This window comes from Schistosoma haematobium, chromosome 4 (genome assembly GCF_000699445.3).
Source record: "Schistosoma haematobium chromosome 4, whole genome shotgun sequence".
Classification (NCBI taxonomy): domain Eukaryota; kingdom Metazoa; phylum Platyhelminthes; class Trematoda; order Strigeidida; family Schistosomatidae; genus Schistosoma; species Schistosoma haematobium.
The window spans coordinates 21,457,714-21,480,142 of NC_067199.1; the positions used below are offsets into that span (position 1 = coordinate 21,457,714).

Consider the following 22,429-nt stretch of genomic DNA (forward strand, 5'->3'; position numbering starts at 1 on the left):
CATGATCATAGATGCTTCCAAACTCATCGAAGGAGCTCGCCACAGAAAGGATCTGTCACTGGACCGTGAGATAATTCTGATTGTTGCAGACACCACAATACATATGGTGAGTCATCCAAAAATTTCAGAAATCACTTCAATTTCTCAAGCTCTAAACTGTCTTGCGTGGAAAACACTCCGGAAAACGTCCCCACCGAGCTGCGTTAACGGCAACCGTAGCTGACAAACATAGCCGTCCGTTGCAAGTTACTGGTGTGTTGATGAAAGTGTACTATCTCTTCGACACTGGCTCATAAGTAAGCGTTCTTCATGCAAATTCTAATGAATGTCTGCTTGAACTCGTCTTCAACTTACAGGCGGCAAATGGATAACCGATTACCACATATGGTAAGCAATATGTTTATTTTAACGTAGGTTCACGCAAACTTGTTTCTATGCCAATCACTGATATAGACCTGCTAAAACACCATAATCTACTCATCGACATGTGCAAACAGGGGTTGGTGGATGGCAATACTCAATTGTCCGTTCGTGTAGATTATCCTCAGTCACAGTAAGGCACATAATCGACCCATCCTATCAACTCATACTAGATAATTACCTCAAAACGCACCAAACGCGACCGAAATTACCGTGTGTAATCGGCAGCATTGCACACCACATTACAAATAATGGACCACCAGCATTTTCGAAAGTGCGCCGACTAGCTCCGAAAAGGTAAGTTTGGCCGAAAGCGAAATCGATAACATGATAGGCTTGTGATTTATGTGACCACTTCTGAAGAACTGTATGCTGACTCGAGAGGTCGTCGATGTGAGTCTCGACGTACAAAGCCGTGTGTAGTATATCGTAAGACAGCTTGAACGAAAACATTCGTTGATTAGATGACTAGTTGTCGCAAGAGACGAGTATTGTGGGACACTGGAACATGATCTGGTACGGATGCTTGACTTGGTGCATTCAGCTAAAGAAACGTCAAGTAGAACAGATAAAGGTTTGGTAGCTCTTTTTATCTGACTCCATTTGTATTGTGTGGATGATTGTCGTCGAAATACACATATCGAATATCCTCGTACATGATTATCAACTTAACTCGTGTTAGTGAATAACAGATTTAAATAAGTCAATCACGAGTATAGAGTTTGAATATGTATATTAATTGCACTCAGTGATTTGAACATGCTATCAGGGAGACGAAATAAAGAAGGAAGAGAGAAGCAGGTTGGAGAAGGCATGTGTACTAACTCGATTTAACCAAGAGTTATTCAGTATTTATATCCAGATAGAAATAAGCTACAGATATGTGACGAGTAGGATAAGATGTTCACACACACACGCTCCGCTAGAAACAGCCAGAATAAATGAGCGAATAAGTGATAAGGTCAAGATGTGATTTAAAAAGAATGAATAGATTGGCTTGTCCGGAGGCTAGAATAAGCTATGTGAGTTTAACATAGCACATGACGTTACACTATCCCCCACGAGTTCCATGTCAGTATCGAAGACTTTAAAAACTGCTCTTCACTTACCACTAAACTGTAAATGCAAAATAGTGTTCACTTTGTATATTTGATTCAAAGGTCTTGAATATTTAGTTGACGGCAGTGGATTTAGATCGAAATAATCTCTTACATTCTGTAATCTCTATTTACAAATACAGACCCTAGAAACCTAACAACTTCATTAATTATTATTTTCGTTCCATTGCCAATTTATTTCGTTGCGCTAACTGTTTACTTCAAGTTTTGATGTTCAACTCATTCAAATGAGGTGTAATGGATCAAACTATCTCCTTCTACTCCTAATCTTAGGCTTTCATTATTATTGATGATTGTCTGTTGTTACTGATTCTCTAAAGTGGCTAACATATTAAACAAGTATGAGGTTACTTAGTATTTAAGACTGGGATCGATTGCTCACTTTGATATATTTCTGCTGAGCGGATCACCTTAAGTTTTACAAAAAGACGTTTAGTGTTCAATTTTAGAAAAAAGAAGGAGTACTAATAATTTACGTATCTGGAGCTGCAATACTTGTCGTATCCAACTATGTGCACGAAACTTATGGAAAAGTCAAAATCACACAGAATGTTTGTATTATGTACCGCTGTGTGTCTAAATAATCAAAACTTACAAGTGTCTTTATCATCCTCAATTTCATGTAATAGGTAGTGTTCAGATATTTATAGTACATAACGCCGAGCTCACAGATGAAATACAGATATTGGTTGCTTCAGACAGTCAACTAAAGAGCCATTCATTCTCAATACGAGACTAGAAGGAAGTAGCTTACTGTTTAATAGAAATCGTAGACACAGATGGTAACTACAAGTGTAATATCAATGTTTGAAATATAAGTAAATGTAGTTTATCGAATCCTCAATTGTTCGCTCTTGAGAAAACCTGTAAATTGTTGTGATTCAGATATTATTCACAAACAATTAATAGCAGACAACTCTATGGAATTCAAGAATTTAATTGATACCATCGATATAGAAGAAGACGAAATAATGGCAAGTTTTGATGTATCTTCCTTATTCACTAATGTACCTATCAGTCGAGCTATGGATATTATCAGTGATTGTTTAGATTCTGATTCAGATTTGAATTTACGATGCCCATTAGATCCATCAGAGGTTATAAAATGCTTAGAATTATGTTTAAGATCTACCTTATTCATATTTCGAGGTCAACTTTACAGACGGAAAGAGGGTATAGCAATGGGCTCACCAGTTTCTCCGACTGTAGCGAATTTATTCATGCATTCCCTAGAAACTAGTGCAATCGCAAAATGTTTATGTCCACCAAAGTAATGGTTAAGGTATGTAGACGATATTTTTATTATCAATAAACGGGATGGTATGGAAGAATTATTTAACAATGTAAACAGCATTTCTGAAAACATTAAACTAAGGAATTAGAATCAGTTGACCACAAACTAGCATTTCTAGATTGTTTGGTTGAACGTCGACACAATAATAAGAAGTTTAAAATAAATGTTTACAGAAAATCAACACATTCCGAGAGATACTTGGATTTTAATTCAGCCCATTCACAGAGCACGAAAATTAATGTGGTAAAAAATCTAATGAACAGAAGTACTAAGATTGTTACAGACAAGGAAGACCAACGAAGCGAATTAAATAAAGTATTTTCTACTCTTAGGGATAACAACTACCCAAAAAGGTTTTTAAAGAAGATTATTAAAAATGAAAGAAAAACTAAACTAGATAATATACGAAAAGAATGGAAGTACACTGTAGTCATACCTTACCATAGTGAAACATCAGAAGAAATCAAACGGATTCTAAACAAACATGATATAAGAGTATATTCGAGAGCGAATAACACATTAAGATCGACATTAGTGAAAGTTAATGTTATATCCGGTGAAGATTAAATTACAGGTAACTTCCGAGGACTATTCATGGACTAATATTCTATGAATATTCTTATTGTATAACTATTCAACAATTACATTATGTATATTTATATTCCTTTTATGATAAGCTTTATTTTGACCTATAATTTATTATTGTACGATTTACGCTTCTTAAATTATGTTCAGTTTATTAACTAATGCCTCCCACATTCACAGCCACTTTTTGGGCTTATTTGTGTACAAATATTATTTCCTATTTTATGGTACGTTGCGGTCTGTATGATTGATATATAAACCAAGTATGCCTGAAATAAACGATCTGCTCTGATTCGGAAGCTGGTATTGTGTTCTGGACTCAAGTGGAAGGGCTCGTAGGACATAGGACCAATAAGGACGCTAAACTGCCCACACCGGTTGAACGTCATTGGTTGGCCTAGTGTGAAGATTCGTATAAGTCGTATTCGGATTGGTAGATAAGTCGTGTGATCGAAAAGTCAGACATCCAAGGTCATAACAATTGGCGACGGGGATGGGATAAAAGTTTTGAACCCTCAACTTCAAGGTCATAACAATTGGCGACGGGGAATTTGGCAACAAAGAAATAATAATAATACAAGTGGTGACTCAGATTTTGGAAATAAATTAGCTGTAATAAGTTGCCGGTGATTTTTGGATTAATATTATTATTAGCAGTAAAATTTTTATTTTAAAAAAAAAAAAAGTCAGATTCTTCAGAACAATTGCAGTTATTATTACAGCAGCAGCATCAAATGTTAGCTTCGCAACAACAACTATTGGAGGCACTTTTGGGTAAACTATCTATTCAACAAGGTAATCCAGATTATAGAAGTATAGAATCATATCTCAATCCAATTCCAGAATTTATATTTGATGCAGACAGCGGTCACACTTTTGAAGCATGGTTCGGCAGAGTAGAAGATATTTTTCGAGTAGAATTTGCTACTATGGATGATGCAAAGAAAGTCCGGCTGCTATTACAGAAACTTGGTCCTAATGAGCATCAAAAGTATAAAAACCATATTCTGCCTAAACATCCGCGAGAAGTTAATTTCGATGAAACTGTTAACATCCTAAATAAAATGTTTTGTGAACAGGCGTCTTTATTCCGTATCCGGTATAACTGTCTACAGCTGACTAAAGAGGCTGATGAAGATTATAATACGTACGCCGGAAGAGTAAATTTACAAGCAGAACGATTTAAATTAAATGTATTAACCAGTGATCAATTTAAATGCTTATTATTCATTTCTGGTCTGAACTCTCCTGTTGATGCTGACTTTCGCATGAAGTTGTTATCCCGTATGGAACATGATGATGAAATGACGTTACAAACTATCACCACTGAATGTCAACGATTAATAAACCTAAAACAAGATACAGCTATGCTGGAAACCAAAAGTGTTGTGCCCTCAAATTCTGTTCATGCTGTCAAGACAGGTCAAAGACAAAATAGTACCAAAAGTCATAAATATCACTCAAAAGCTCCTAAACCTGCAACTAAATGTTGGTATTGTGGTGCATGGCATTTCTCAAGATTTTGCCGGTTTAGAAATCATAGATGCACTATATGCAATAAAGTTGGCCACAAAGAATTAGTCTGCCGAACTAGAGAAAGTTTAAGACCAAAACGAACCAGACGTCCGCACCAGTACGAAAATAAGTATATAAACAGCGTATATTCTACACGGGCTCTAAGCGTAGCGAATAAAAGAAGATATGTGGAATTAATTGTTAATGGTGTTTATATTCGATTGCAATTGGACACAGCGTCAGATATCACACTAATCTCGAGACGAACTTGGTATTTAATTGGGTGTCCGAAAGTATTACCAACAGAGCACACTGCACGGAATGCGTCCGGAGATATATTGAAACTTGTGGGAATGATAAAATGCTCTGTTAAATTCCGAGGTAATTACTTTACAGGAAATTGCTACTTAACGAACAGACATGAGTTAGACCTTATTGGTATAGACTGGATAGATAAACTAAATTTATGGGATGTACCATTAAATGAAATATGCACAATGAAAGGCGCAAATAATCCTAGAGATCCACCCGCAGTTCATGTAACCAAGAAAGTCGTAACGATAGAAGATCTTTTGCAGAAACATAAAAACTTGTTCCAGAATAAATTGGGATGCTGCACAATTGAGAAGGCAAAATTATACCTACGACAGGATGTAAAACCTGTTTTCCGTCCAAAGCGTCAAGTTCCATATGCAGCTATTGACAAAGTCGACAAAGAATTAGACCGACTAGAGGAACTCGGTGTTATACAACCTGTTAATTATTCGGCATGGGCAGCACCAATTGTAGTAGTTCAGAAAGCGAGCGGAGCTATTCGCCTTTGTGCAGACTTTTCAACAGGATTAAATGACGCTTTACAAAATCATTCATATCCATTACCTTTGCCAGAAGGAAAACGTAATATTGGTAACGTGTCCAGCTCAGAGCAAGAAAATATTGTGCTAAATGCACATGAAGTTGTGACAATACCAGATGATCAGGAGCCAGATCCTGTAGATGATGCTCAGAGTCCAGAATCAAATGAAACACTACTGGTACTGTCTAGCTGCGAAAATAAACGTCAGCTCGAACAAAATTGTGGTCCACGTGCTATTAGTCGAGAAAGCTATGGTGACTCGTATTCAGAAAATAACTGGAGCAACACGATGAACCAAATTGTACCAGATGTTACTCAAAATCACCGGAAGACAGAATTTTATATTGAGTCAACTTATCCCATTTCTAATGACAGTGTGCCAGACATTGATTCTCAGAATAATGCATATGATTTTGATGAAACTTCTTATAACAATGAGGGAAATATGTCAGCTGAGTCGAATGATGGCCAAAAATCTAATTTAATTCTGTTAGACGTTGACTTTCTTAATGACTCGTTATCTGCTAATGAGATTCATAATGAACTTGAAAATAATGACCTCAAATCAAAAGTCGTTCATTATCGTCTAGTCACTTTTAGTGGATTCTCCAGTCAATACGAGAAACATGGTTTAAACAAAGTCCTATTAGTTGTAATTTGGAGACATAAGGACCCAACATTATTTCGCGGAGGAGGAAAATTGAAAGTTACACATAATTTTTCTTAAAAATCAGAATCTAAACTTGGAATCTTAAAAAAAAAAAAGGGAGGTGTTATATCCGGTGAAGATTAAATTACAGGTAACTTCCGAGGACTATTCATGGACTAATATTCTATGAATATTCTTATTGTATAACTATTCAACAATTACATTATGTATATTTATATTCCTTTTATGATAAGCTTTATTTTGACCTATAATTTATTATTGTACGATTTACGCTTCTTAAATTATGTTCAGTTTATTAACTAATGCCTCCCACATTCACAGCCACTTTTTGGGCTTATTTGTGTACAAATATTATTTCCTATTTTATGGTACGTTGCGGTCTGTATGATTGATATATAAACCAAGTATGCCTGAAATAAACGATCTGCTCTGATTCGGAAGCTGGTATTGTGTTCTGGACTCAAGTGGAAGGGCTCGTAGGACATAGGACCAATAAGGACGCTAAACTGCCCACACCGGTTGAACGTCATTGGTTGGCCTAGTGTGAAGATTCGTATAAGTCGTATTCGGATTGGTAGATAAGTCGTGTGATCGAAAAGTCAGACATCCAAGGTCATAACAGTTAAGGACAAGTTAGCAAAGGAAGAACAACAGAATATTGTGTACGAGATTAACTGTCATGACTGTAATGCTACCTATGTTGGAGAAACATCCAGGCAATTGAATGTAAGATTGAAGGAACACAAACAATGCTTGAAAAATGTTCCAAAATCCTCGGTCGATTTAAAGGAACTTGAAAATAAGTCAGCGATAGAATTACATGCGTTAGAAACAGGACACAAGATTAATTTTGAAGGGAACAAAATACTTCAGAAAGGTTTTAACAACCATAAAGAAAGATTGACAGCAGAAGCGCTGCATATATGGGCGAACAAGACCAGCCTGAACCGAAAAGATGGTATTCAACTGGCAACTACCTGGCAAATTTCGTTTGACAAGTAAATTTGGAACCCATCTCTTGTTTAAACCTGTTTTTTATATCACATGCATCGTTATTATTTTTGAAAGAATTCAATGAGTTTTTAAACAATACAATTTATGTTCTGACATGTACATCGATGTTTCACTATCAATTTTTCATCCTTGAACTTGAACCTTATTTATTCCTTCATATCAATCTCTCACACATACATACACACCTACACACTCACACACATACGATTTGTTACTCAGTTAAGTATTTCCATGTAGTTGATTTCTTCACATGATTTCTAGTTTACTGACTCATTTTATCCTATTTTACAAAAAATCAACATCCAAATATGATTGGTTTAACACAGTATAATCCTGATTGCTAAAAAGCTATATATTTCTTTGATAATTTTGATTTTGATTATTACCCTGAAGAAGTCCAGACAAGTTAGCTGGACGAAACGTTGGAATTAGTTAAATTTCAATCGCTGAGAATATTTCAAATATAATTTTCACATATAATGACTTCTCTATACTCGGCGCTCAATTACTGTCAAATTATTCGTTCTAATCTTGACGAACACTCGTATAGACAATGATGTTTTTTCTGAAACTCCAAATATTTTTGCATAGAAGAATTAAGGAAAACGTAGGGAGTTGTGAAAAATGTTTCATCAACTGGGGTTGGTGAGTGTGAATATGCAGTCCAAACCACAGTTTTATGAAAGTAATAGAATAGACGGCTGGTTTGAATTGCTTTCTACGTAACATTCTGACTGATACGTTAATATGATAATCAAATGAAGAAACACAACATTAACTCGGTTTACCACTGAAAAATGATCACGTTATCTAATTATTGAAAATATAAACATACTATTTGAAGATAAATTAACAAACAGTGTTGATTTGTGACATGTAATAAAGTCTAAATTCTTAACTGTTTCAGACGAATTTGAGCCTATCCGTTTTACAATGAAAGTAATTAACATGAACCAACTGTGAATTAATGATTGTCTGCTACTGATATCGACAGATATAATTAGTATGTGCCGTCAATCGAAAGTGAAATGCCTGGTGGCAGAAGGTTAAGAAGATCGAAGAAAAAAGGATGGGAACAGAGAATGGTTGGTGTGGAAACGAAGGAACAATCGAGTTTGAGACGATTTATTGAAATTTTACAAATGAAGAATTTATTATGTGTTTTTCAGATTTTACTACGGTATTCAGTAATTTTGTATACAAATACATGCGATTGTCCCCACTTGTGTTCTCGTTCACTACAATAGTAGTTCCTCTGAAAATGAAAATAGAATCGGAGCATGTGATGAACCTATTTCTAGTTTACTGTCCAGCATGAATCTCAATTTCACTACTAGCATTGTTAATCTAACGAACGTGAAAAGTGATTTGCTTAGTGAACGACGCTCCATCAACTTTGGGTCTGACAGCCTAAAAGTATTAACGAGTGTCATGTAAAAGGTATATCTGAGATACTAGTGCCTTAACATGTACTTTTAAAATGAGCTACATTAAATAAGCAGTTAAAAATACATGATAAAACGTACACTCCATTTCTAAAAGTATACAATGAATAAATGGATGAAGTAATCCAGTTCACAAGTTGTAAATTAAAACGCTGAATAAGTGAATAAATCACTTCATTATAGAACTAGGAAATATGTATAATTATCATGTATTTATTACTTTTAACGATAATTCATTGATTAGATTACCAAAATCCCATACATAAACAATCCCACTTGTACTTCCAGTAGCAACAAGTTTAGAACTAAAATAAAGATGAAATAAATGTTTGTTTAAAAAAACATTGAAAATGTGACTTACTCTTTTTCATTAAGTTTCGCAGATACAATTGTACTTTGAATATCATTATCAATTTGAGATGTCAATGTATACAGTAGTTCAGGTTGAAGACTATACAGTTTCTCTTCATTAAAACAATTGTACATTAGATTAATTTCTTCATCACCAGTTAAATCATAAATAAGTATATGATGATATTCGGTTATACAGATAAAAATATTTGATAAATATGAGGAAAATTCAACAACAAGTATTGAACCATAATTTGGATCTAAACTTATTAATGGGGATTTTTGTAATACATTGAAAAGCTAAAATTAAACATATAAAATGAAAGAATTCAACATTTTAAAATCCCCTAATAATAATGACTTGCTTTATTAAATTTCAATTATTTAATAAACTATAAAGGGAAAGACTTCATTTTTCATAATGATATATTGTTTTTAATGTATATAAAACAAAGTTAAAAACTGGGACATTAATATTATTACGTGAGTATATACTTTGAATCATTTCTTAAGTCATATTTTGACTGAGATAATGGGATGATTGCTTTATCTTTACAATTTCAGTTACATGTTACTTAAAAACTGTAAAGCCCGGTCATAGGGATCGAACAAGTGGGATTCATTTTTTATTCTGATTTTAAACATATCAGTCAAACAGTAACTGTTTTAATGGAACTTAATTTATTTCAAAATCAACTAGTTTAGCTCAGTTATAACCGAATTTTTGATTGAATGATCAATTAATGGTAACGAAAGTAATATATATAGTTGAGATCATGAGTCAATTAATGCTAGACCACCATGGAAAACCTGGAGGCACTGGACGGCCGTTTCGTCCTACTGTGGGACTCCTCAGCAATGTGCATTCACGATCCCACCTCGCGGGATTCGAACCCAGAACTTATCGGTATCGCGCACAAGCGCTTAACCATTAAACCACTGAGCCGGCATCCAGCGGTGTTAATATCTAACTTCAAGTAATCCACGAAATTGAGCGACACGTCCACCACTGTCATCAGTGAGTTCCTGTCTCACAACAGACCCGGTTGAACTCCACTGGTCACTGTTTCTTACCAAAACTCCGGGATATACCTCTTGAAGTCAGTCATTAGTGAGCATATATCGATTATTATTAGGAGGGGCTTTGGGGAGATTGAGGTAATTTCAATATTTGCTCTAGCTTCAATTGACTCATGATCTCAACTAATGAAAGTAATACAATCTCTCCAAAACCCCTTCTGATATATATATATATATATATATATATATATATATATATATACTGCTAATCGATAGAATCCAGTCTTTTCTACGGGACTGGTCACTTGTAGATATATCATTCCTACAGGTCAGTCAAAGACTGAATAACTCAGTGGTCTCAGAAAGTGAAGCTGAATGATACAGATCCAAATATCACAGAAAGTATTAGTTCCTTCAAAATTCCAGGTGTATCTTGATGACAAGTGGCTATTGGCATGTAACTTTTGTCCCCGTTTTTTTTTCTCGACTACCTGGAGCTATCTAACAAACAAATTAACGTTTGCTTAATTCGGAAGCAGGTTTCATACAAATTAGGTTGTTAGTTTTATTTATCTGTAACAAATGAAATGGAATTAAGGAATAGTAAAACGAACCAGAACTTTTTAATTGGATAAAATAAAAAAATGAGATATGTGGTTAACCAATTCCTAGTACTTATCATATAAAACAGACTTGACGATTGAGTTCTATTCATTTTTCAAACAAGATAAAAGGATGTTTTACAATCTAAAGGGATACAATGTTGCCGACTTTGATGTCAATCAATGTTTATGCATAAACAGTATACTTGAAACCATGTTTTTAGAATAGAAAGTTAGCTTCAAACTGAGTTGTTCAATATTAAGGTATAAAAATTAACTGCAAATCGTTGTAATGTTGAATCTCAGAAATTAAAACTTTCTGAAAATGTAGTGATAGGCTTCTACCTCATAAATACTAATAATTAAACAAAAACTTTAATTAATAATCAGATTAACTCGAACAAGCATGAATATCTCGAGTTGCAAATAACACTAATTTTACCATGCCATTTTGCAAAACATGGTATTGTATGTTGAATTATTATTTACATTTTGGTGATTTAAAAGTTTCTACATTAACCATATTTTTCAACTGGTTATCTTTTTTATTCATACCTGAATACAATGATTGAACCCACAAGCTATAATAAGGTTGGGATAGAATTTACTCCAATCTACTGAATAAATCGGACCATCTTGACGAGTAAGTGAAAATCTAACCGGTGACTGTATGTATTCTTCCAAGGATTCTTCTGAAATGAAAGTTGAATTCAATTAATATATATCGTGAGCGTATTTTAATTATTTGAAATTTTTATTCCTTAGCTTATTATATCATATAAAATGATTAAATTGTTGTATTTGTGAGAGCATGATCATGTGACTAACTATGAAATACTGTTATTTTCAACAAGACGTTGATTTAGACCAGTCCTAAAAGGGAAAGAAATATGGTTCAAACATTCTCGTATATTTGCTTAAGTCGTTCATAAAACTTAGAATGTTGTGGGGGCAAATTACTATACCCAGAAATATACCTCTATCAAAGAGTTAACTCAAATAACGAAACTAAACAGTCTTAATGCATACCGTTCGACATAGACAATTTTGATGACAACTCATCAAAACATCCGACCAAAATTCAGTTAGTCACAAAATACATAGAACCTGGTATACAGGTACATCGGTTCAAGTTACCACTGTAAAATACTTGGTAGTTGTAAACAAAAGCGTTTCATGTACCTAATGAAAGACATTCAATAAAGAAGCTTTGGAAATAATTCGAGTTTTGGACTGTTTTTTTTCCGTTGTCTAGTTTAATGTTAATCAGCGTGAAAAATATTTTTTTTCTAACCGGAACATTAAATAACATCTTCAGACATGTACGAAATAAATAAACTCTTCAAGTTCAAAAGTATATTGTAAATGAATTCTGTAAATGTTGTTAAGTGTAATAATGTGATACTCACTATATGTTTCATTCCAGTTAACAGAATTTATTTGACATATTAATAGTCCTCCTGTTTCTGTTCCAACAACAAATTTTTCTGGATCATTTTTAGCTAATGAAATACAAGTTATATTAACTGCTCTGTCACTATTTATTGTTTCGGATAGATCTGACCGAAAGAGACTGCATTTCTTTAATGAATTAAAATGGTTGGATATTGGTAAAGGACTCTGATCTTTATGTCTTATTTGAAAACTATAGTAAGAAATTAAATTGTAAACATATTCATATTATTATTAAATCGAGTAAATTGATAAATTAATATCAAATAACCAGTGGAAGCGACCACTTACCTCAGTATTTCATGTCTTATTGAGTTATAGAACTAGGGAAAAAATAATTTGTGATTGTAAAGAATTATTAACTACCATATTATTATGACTTTTATATTACTAAATGATCACAAAACTTATACTTATCAAGACAACTTCTTACAAGTGTTGATAAGAAAATATGGTGAGACTACAATTTATGGACGACATTTGAGCGACGCTAAAGTGACCTCGAGAGTGTTCACTTAATAACTAGGACCAAATGAGGGTTATAAACCAGTATGAGGAATTAGAGTTATGATTTACAGTTGATGGTTAGGGTTAAAAATTAGATTTATGGTTTTCATAACGAACTGGTATCAGCTATAATGCCAAAACTCTATTTAGCCTAATGGACGGGTGGATTTCGCACCAAAATCCGAGACCTGTTATCCTATACCTGAGTAGTTTGTCCATAAATTTTAGTCACGCCATACATTCTTTTCAAAACTATTAGACGTTAAGTTTACATAAAATTTTTATGTTTATATTATACATTTAATTTACAAATTTTGACATCAATGAAAAAATAAAACCCACGAACTGAGATAATCATAAATAAAGTTCTAAATTGGTTGATTCCATAAACATTTTATATTAGTTATCAAAGACACTATATATTCCGTATGAACTATAAATTAGTGATCAAAAAGATAAACAAAGGATATCTGTAGATTGATATGTTATCCGAAAAAAAATATATTGAAGTGCCATCGATTTGATACAGTGTAATTGAAATTACTTGCTTAGGTGGTATATGAGGTTTTTGCTAAGTTTTATAATAATGATAACCATGTACATACCCGCAAATAGCTTGGAAACGGATTTATCAACCTCCTATCAAAACACAGCGATTTACAAAGTCAATTGAATAGGTGGTGCGACTTAATGATATCATTGGGTAGCGATAACGTTTTATCACAATACTCTTGAATATAAAAACGAATATCATAAGATTGCAAATCAGTAGTCTTCAAGCTGCGATACCAGTAGGTCTCAGATTTGTTATGGTATACAGTCACATGTGAACATTATTTCAGGAGTTTAAACCAGGCTTATAATGGTTCTTCAACTGATGTTAGTCTTTGTTAAAAAATCCTTTGCAAAAATTGCACGTCATAACAATTGGTCAAAAATGCAAAGAAATATAAAGATATATTCAATCAAAACTAACTACTTACATCTTAACACAGTTCACATTTCCTAAGTGACACAGATCAATTCGCCAACAAACAATTCTTCCATCACTTCCTGAACTTAATAACCTATAAGTTGTTGTATACCGACTGATTTTTTCGGAAGTTAGATTTTGTAAGTTAGACTCTAGACTATTTCGTATCCAACTGATTTGATTGATACAATCCTTATGACCACTGTGCATACTTCCGATACTGGTTAATAGATGATCATTTTCGTTGGTACGATTCCAGACGACTAAATCTCCTAGACAACGGTAGATAAACAACGCAAAAAACAAGAAGTGATTTGACAATGTATTTAAATAATAGGTGATGTTAGAGTTATTTTGTATCTTTAATAAATGCCTGAGGTATTGTAACAACAAACGAGCGTAGTAGAGTTTATCCATGGAGTACTGATGCTAACCTAAAATCGATTAATCTAGCTGTGCAATTCATTGACTGAAGATGCGTAAAACAGACCCCAGTCACCTTCTACCTGAAATGTAATAGTTGTTAGAGTTTGAATGAAGTAGAGGACGACTAAAGACAGCTAAACTAAGACATGACATCTGCCCATGGGTTTATGGGCTTTTGCACTGAGTAGTATTTAGAAATTTAGATTACCTAGATGGGATCATTGATTTAATTATGATCTTCAGTTACAGTCTTTAAGTAAGCCAAACACATTCATTTTCCCATCCATCCTGAATTTAAAAATTATTTGATACTTCTCACTCTGTGGTGTCATTCATTCTCTCAAAAGCTCATTACCTGCATTTATTTATCATTAATTATACAGTTATAAAATGATATTTACATTAATATAATACAATTTATTCAAGAATTATATGATAACATTATGACTGTAAAGAAATAACAATATTTTTGTAATAGATATTGTTTTAATTATTAGTTGATGGAGTCTTTAAAGTATGACTGTCAATTTGTTTATTGAGATTTTACAAGACTTTTATTTCACCGAAGGAAACAATTTGTCCATGTATTTTAGCTTGATAGCTTTTAGAGTTTTATATATAGTTCGGTTTATCTCTTAATGAGGGAGTTTGGATACACCAACTAGTTGCTGAGTATTACGTATTTCTTAGTGATTCATTAACTGTAGTTATTCAGAGGAAACTTAATGGTTCAGGCAGTTGTGAAATGCACAGAAGTCTCTACCTAACGAGCTTTCGTGTCTAGTAGCAACAGATCACTGATGCCTCCAGGTAAGAATCATGGGTTATCAAACAAACAGAAATAAAAGTTACTCATAGATTATGTTTAGTCATTAAGGATATGCTACGTTTTCAAGTGAACGACTGATGGGAATTTGTTTGGACCATGAAAACCTGTGCAGAATTCCCGCACCTGACTACTCGTAAGGAGTAAAAAGTATGCTTACAATCTGGTTTGCCTCTAGCTTCCGAGTATTCTCGTAAGGTTTGTGTTGAAATAGAGGGCATCAAAGGATGTTTTGGATAGTTTGTGCCTAAAGGATAAGGATTTGGTTACTTAAGGCGTTCATCGTAAGGTTTGAATTTGAGTCCTCTAAATGATTTCATTGCCTGCCTTTTGGTTACTCTCCAGATTGCTCTTATTCTTTTGAAGTAAAGAAGGAAACACTATTTATATGAAATTAGGTCAAATAGAACTGTAGGAAATTGAGTTGAAAATCCCATTGCTAAAATGGGCTTGGAAAATACTATTTCGGGGGTCAGTTGTAGTTAGAATATGATTTTTAACCACAGGAAACCAAGATATCTAGATCTTTTCTAGCTAGTTGCACTTTCAGAGAGGATTAACTAGGTTTTATGTGGAATTCGTCGAAAAATTACTCTTTGGTTTTCATAAAACGTCATATTAATTAAGTGATTTTTAAAGGTTATATATCAGTGTAATTTGAAATTACTTGATCACTCTATTTTACGATTAGTGATAAGGTTCTTATAGGTAAAAGACAAAATATTAACCAGTTTCATGAGAGCATGCTTATTTTCATGCGATTAAATGTGAGTTACCCTGTCATTTTAAAATCACTTATTTCACAACACTCAGTTCCCTTAATAAATATAAACAAAGCAAAGCCAACAAAACTTTAAGAGCAAAAATGAAGTTATTCTTAAAGCTCCGATTATCTGTTCTTCATAACCGCATGTTTTTTCACACATGAAAATAAGCATCAATTCTGACTATGTTCAGTAAGACGTCCTATATCCTGTTCCACTTACTTTGATATTTAGCTCCTTTTCAAATACCCATCTCAAATCAACTGACTAAAGTGCGCCAAACCTTTAACATTTAATTGTAATAGGTCCTGAATTTTTAGACTATCTGCAGACTTTTAGTAGAATGAATTCAGTTTTTCTTGTATAACCTGTTGTTTTCGCTTTCATTATATCTAAAGACAAGTTAAGAAAATAATTAAAGTGTGACTAACCTAATTCAGGACCAGAATCATCTGATGCGTGTTGGAAAGCCTATCAATTCTATCAACCCATTTAATCATGAAGCAATAGCTATGATGTGATAAGATATAAATTTACTTAGTTTAAAAGTCAAACGACTCAATCAGCGCAGAAGTTTAAAAGATACGGTAGTAGTGTTTAATTTTTTGAGTTGAATGGTTTAACTATGAAGTCTTTATTTTCTTTATAGGCAGTATCATATGCATAAAATTAAAATGAAGTAAGTCCCGAAAATTATTTCCTAACTGAAAAACAGCTTATGGAATTCGACTGAGTATCAACAGGGTAGGCTTCTGGCCACTTGTAAAGACATTCTAATAGCTCACTTCTTCTGCACTTCTTAATGAGGTCGATGAACATACCAATAGAACTTTGCCATTAAACTTCGCTCTTTATAATATTCAATAACATATAATTCTTTCCGATGAGCAAAAAGGCGTCTTCTCAATCTCAACATGATATTTCTAGATACCCTTCACTTACTAATTATAGAGGATATATATATATATATATATATATATATATATATATGCATTTAAACTAACCTGTAAATGTCCCTCCAGCTAACAAAGATGGAACTGTTGGGTGAAATTTAATACACATTAGACAAGTATCTGTTACATATTTTTGCTGAGGAGTATTGATTACCAATGTTTCATTTGACACATTCCAAAGTGCAGCCATGCCATTATGTGTACACCAATCAGTATGACACAATGATCCATATCTGTGATACGTTATGTTAAAGTGGTGAAGTAAAGCATTCGTATGGTAAACGACTGGCTTAGTTTTAAAGCAAGATTACATTTTAGTTGTAAAAAAACAGATCCAACGTTCGAACCACTAAATAACTAAGTGACACCTAATTTAACCTTTTCCATAATTATAACTAGATGTTTTTGTTTATTATCAGAAGGGGCTTTGTAGGGATTTTAATAATTTCAATTGTTGAGATCATGAGTCAATTAAAGCTAGACCACCATGGAAAAGCTGGAAGCACTGGACAGCCGTTTCATCCTATTGTGGGACTCCTCAGCAGTTTTTGGTTCAATCTACCTCATATTTTTTTATTAATTATTCCTTTGTCAAAAGCTCACCCTACCATTTGGAACAAATTGTCAGCTAATGAATTAGGTTTAAGATAAAGAAAAAAGGATACGATATCGCTAATAGTGTCCCATTAGAATTCCAAGATAATCCTGTAACAGATAACTAACAAATAGTTATTCATTAATTTATTGTATTCACACTACTTTGGATTCTTTTGCTTCATTTAGAATGAGTGTATGTTTCACCGATGCATTATTTCTATAAAATAGTCTTCTTGACTGTGATTGTCTAAACACTTTGGAGTGGATATTTTTTTGTATCTCTTTTGTAACGATTGGCTCAGTACGTTTAAGAAAACATAATATTCTTGTTTCTTCAGTCAACTTATCGTTGTTAGTAAGTATGTCATCATGCAGTGTTTCATCTTGAAGACAAAAGCTTGTTTGAAGCTGAAAGTTAGAGAGAAATCATCAAAATCACTATCAAGAAAAGCAACTACTTCTTGAGTTTTATACCGTCTCGATTGCGTACCACGATGAAACACTTGATAAGATTCCGTTTGCATTTGTAACTCGACAAATGATCTATAAGATTATTAATTGTGTAAATTTATTGAGAAAAAACTTAGAACAATAGGTAATTATGCATCGTTACAAAATGAATGTAATGCATGCTAAAGTAGATACAAAATGGATATATTTTCGAGCTATATGAGTAGGCTTGAAACTAATTCAGAAATATAATTGCAAGCATTTTGTTCAGATGAATTACTGATGAATATTATTTTAGAAATGAAGTGTAAGGTATATGTAGATCATTAGTATTTGATGGTCGATGGTTTTAATATATTTCCCGCTCAGACTGGAGTCAAGAATGAAGTCAGGAATTATAAATATTCGGAGCAGGAAAACATATCTGGTGGGCAGTTGGCTTACAAAACATACATGCAACGAACCACTGAAAATTGATTTGACCAATGCATAAGTGTAAAACCTAACCAGTATGAGGTTTCGAGAATGTCAAGATCTGTGATTACAACTAAATAAAATGTATTCTTTTTGTCATTATCTACGAAAAAATTTGTTTTTGTTGTTACGCTTTTTCTCATATTCATCTTGGTTATATGACTTTTTCTCCATTAGTTTACACTTTATGTACCATAACAAAATATCGCCTTTTATTCAGGTTTATGCATTGATGACTCATTCCATTGTGATGATTTGAAAAACAATCACCCCAGGAATTGAGAATATAAAAGTGTTCTGGTTTTATTTTATTCAGGGTTCTAGTTCCCTAACATTAAGAGTCCTTAGGCTCGACATATTGATTTTAAAGATGAAATTAGTAAAACAGTAGAACTTGTGTTTATCTAAAACTCATACTTTCAGTTTGATTTTGAAATTTGAAGACTTGCAAGATAACTGTCATTGCATTCTTAATTATAAGTTACCTTTGCAAAGAAGGAAGTAAATCACTGATAACCATGAGACCGTAACGCTTCTGAAAAAACATACTGGTGATACTTAAGATTTCTTTAGCTTTATAACTTGAGGAGAATAGTGGCTAGTAAACAAGCTTCTGAAACCAGCTTAAAGTTTAATACCGACCGTCGATTTTTAGAGTAAACCTAGTTTTCGAATTCACTTATTTAGTAACTTTGTAGTTTATTAGGAGTAGTCAAAGCGAGTTTTATATGTAATTTGTTCTGATTACGTATGCGTCCCAGCAATTTGTTTTGAAATAAATTCTTCTTTATAATAAATCCATATTTCAAGTTAAAAATAATCTTTCTCTGAAATCATTTTCTTGATTATAATTGACTTAGTGGCCTGAAATTTGAAGTAGTGTCAGCATCCCATGTTAAGTCCTCATAATGAAGATGATCGAGTGAGTGTGTCTACGGATACACCACACTGATTTAGATGTATTCGCAACAAATGAAGCATTTAATTCAAGTGGTAAAGTTTGACAAAATTAATAAGCAACCTTGATATCAGACAAAATTGACCTTTGAGTATTGTGCACTACATGTTAGCTACGGATTATTGTTGAAAACGATAATACCAAAACTAAGTAATTTATTTTGCTTACAGCTTTAGTAGCCGTTTCTTCATTATTTACTAGTATAGTTCTCATAAGTGGTTATCACTCCATCAGTTTGAAACATATCCGACAAAGTTTATCCACCTATAGGTAAACGAAGTGTAAGAGATCATTTTTATTATGTTTTGACTTAAAATTGCCAAAAGATCATTTTAAAATCGGATACGGATAGCTTTTCACCTCATTTTCATTTAGCTCTTATACTGCACGCTAGTTCTAACGGTTTTGATTATAAGATTTCTAGGACCTAGTCGTTAATAAGCAATTGATTAGAAGTGAAGTATAATTTACACTATTATGATAAGTATGATCTCGCTTACTTGGTTTCTGAACATTGTGAATAACATTGAACCCCATGAACAATTTCATCAGTGAATTCTTGTATCATTATGAAAACTTGAAGTGAATAATGTATAAATAATTGACGTTATGAGTATCAAAATTAACAAACAATTATACAATGATAGAATATTCTTCGATGTGTCCATAAATGTTTAGGCTAATAAAGCCATGTAAAATATCACGGTTAAAAGTAAATAAAAATTTATATTCATATTTCCAGACACTGTTTTAGAGTTGATATAAGTGTCCTCTATCTTGCTGTAATCAAACAAACGTAATAATCGTTTTCAAGTGCTAAATACCGATTGTTTGATTATGGCGATGCAAGCCACTTAATGGAATAACCTATTAATGAAAGTGGTTGTGAAAAAACATTTACTCACGCTTAAAATGATCTTTTAATATTAAAAATTTATTATATTACACTTCATACGTTAAAATCCGAAGTATATGCGAGTAAAACTTGCTTTTAAACACGGATATGAGCTGACTATATTATTTTCGTCATCAACCATTTGCAGTAATATTAAATAATGTGTTGATTGCTTGAAATCACACTTTTAGACAGTAACTATGTAACTTACAGTAAAAGTCGAAAAATTGTATAAGACATTGGAAATTCTTCGTAATTATAAGAAAAAACGGAATATAGGATTCACTATAAATCTACATAAATTTTAGCTGCTAGTTTTTTCAGGAAATAACTTCTTCCCAATACAAAGTTTTACCTATCACGAAAGAAACAAGGGTCAAAAAGTAACAGTATTTTTAGGTCCAACTAAAAAACGTCTGTCTGTTTATCATTCGAATGATATAATAAAGGCTACACATAAGAAAACAGACCATTTGCCAGTTTAGTCGTTGCTTTTGAATGAACTACAGCTTATCCACTTTATATTTAAAACATAAGCTCGCTTTCCTATTCATACATTTGGGATATGGTTCCACATTTGTTGGGTGACTATTTTGAAAATATCTTCACCCAAGTTCCAAAATGCTTTGCATGTTCTCTACAAGATTTAAAAGCCTCTGAGACAACCGGCTCCAGTTATTTGTAGTTTTATGGTCGTTTCTTGCTGTGACTCTCAACTTGTTATAACCTATATCTTCAGGTGAAGTCACAGCTGGTGATTGACATCACTACATATTTGCAAAAATTTACCCCTAATTCATATGGTCCAAATGGTTGTGGACGGAATTGAAGAAGCTTTTGCTTAACGGGCTTCCGTGTCTTGGAACAGAAGATCACTAATACCTTCAGGCTGGAACCATTTTCTGTTGGATTTGGATGACCACCGATTCTTTCATTTAACCTGAGCAGGTAAATATGCGTTTACTTCTATCTTACCAACTTCAGCGCGCACGTTTTACCAGTTTGACGTCTTTCTTAAACAATAAGACAAATAAATTTGCCGTAGTTGGTAGGTTTTTATATGAAGTAAGACAGAAGATGCTCTGGAATCGTCCCAATAGAACAAAATACTATTCAGTCTGACGAGTTGCTTTTTGCGAATGAAAAGACAATGTTTTAAATAAACCAATAATTCCTCATTAACAGAAGTTTAACTAAAGATTAATTTTTGTCTACGGAACCATCTACAAACGTTTCTAGTCTAATCCAAAAACCGATGTGAGATCTGATCAAAGACTCAGCTTACATCCTCGAAAATGACATTTACAGGAAGAATTCGTTCCAAGGATATATCCGAATCTTTTCTTATGATGAGATTAATCTAATTGATCAGGCATTATTAGGAATCTATCAAAAACCATGTTGCTTTCCCCCAAAGTCAAATTCGGGGTTTCCACAAAATTCACCCAAAATGGATAAACGTTTTCCTGATATTAGGAGATTGGGTTGAATCTGTAGGATCAAATTTGAAAAAAGGTAAGCAAATGAATAAGCAAGCAAATAACATGAACCTACATTTGATAATGCGAACAGTCTATGATAGTTGAAACTATGAGTCAATTTGTCATTTTTTGAAATATGGACTAACAGAAATTGTAGTTGTAGTTATGGCAACATATTTTGTTCAATATTAAAACTGTGCACTAAGGGACGAAATAATATATCAGAACTTGATTTTGTGTTCTAAGAGAACGTTGCTGCATTTAAATAATGTGAATCTTTTCTTAAGGACCCCTTGACCTCTTGGACCACTTACTATTATCTTCTGGTTCTGATCTGCACCGGCGTTGGGATTTTGGTTTTTAGGAAGATAGGTATTTGAAATGAGTTGGCCAGTTCCGTCATAACTGGTCGTTGTGGATCTACCGCTCGTATAGTTTGTACTGTTAGCGAGACCTAAATTTTCTTTTTCTCTTCTGTGGGTTGCAGATCAAGGTTAATCCACAACAGGGAGTGTTTTATTGTGTATTTTTGCCGTCCTCTAATTGGCCTTGGTTGCCTTTCACAACATTTTACGTGACTAGGGCGCCCGATAATCGAGCTTTACAATCCTGAAAGGTCTCAATTATGTCCTCTCTGTTTCTAAAGTTTATAGCTGCCAGACGCGGAAATGTAATGGTCGTGAAGTTCAACGGACGATGTCGCCTAGACATATTATGGTAGTGAAGGGAAGGCCTATGTTAAGTGATAGCTGAGGCTAATGTTGCATATCATGTATGTGAATA

General features: G+C 33.4%; 1 protein-coding gene across 1 annotated transcript; it reads right to left on the reverse strand.

Moving 5' to 3' along the window:
- Nucleotides 1-3,020: 3,020 nt before the first annotated feature.
- On the reverse strand, nucleotides 3,021-21,813 carry WDR34 (WD repeat-containing protein 34). Its single transcript, XM_051215956.1, has 13 exons — nucleotides 21,720-21,813; nucleotides 21,451-21,656; nucleotides 19,771-19,846; nucleotides 17,847-17,931; nucleotides 17,551-17,796; nucleotides 17,457-17,509; nucleotides 16,843-17,024; nucleotides 13,833-14,094; nucleotides 12,300-12,535; nucleotides 11,446-11,582; nucleotides 9,279-9,568; nucleotides 9,020-9,222; nucleotides 3,021-3,306 (listed from the first exon to the last, which is right to left on the reverse strand). Exons 3-12 carry the CDS (start codon nucleotides 19,836-19,838, stop codon nucleotides 9,123-9,125), a joined length of 1,659 nt encoding a protein of 552 aa, XP_051066500.1. The 5' UTR covers nucleotides 19,839-19,846; nucleotides 21,451-21,656; nucleotides 21,720-21,813; the 3' UTR covers nucleotides 3,021-3,306; nucleotides 9,020-9,122.
- Between the last annotated feature and the right edge of the window lie 616 nt (nucleotides 21,814-22,429).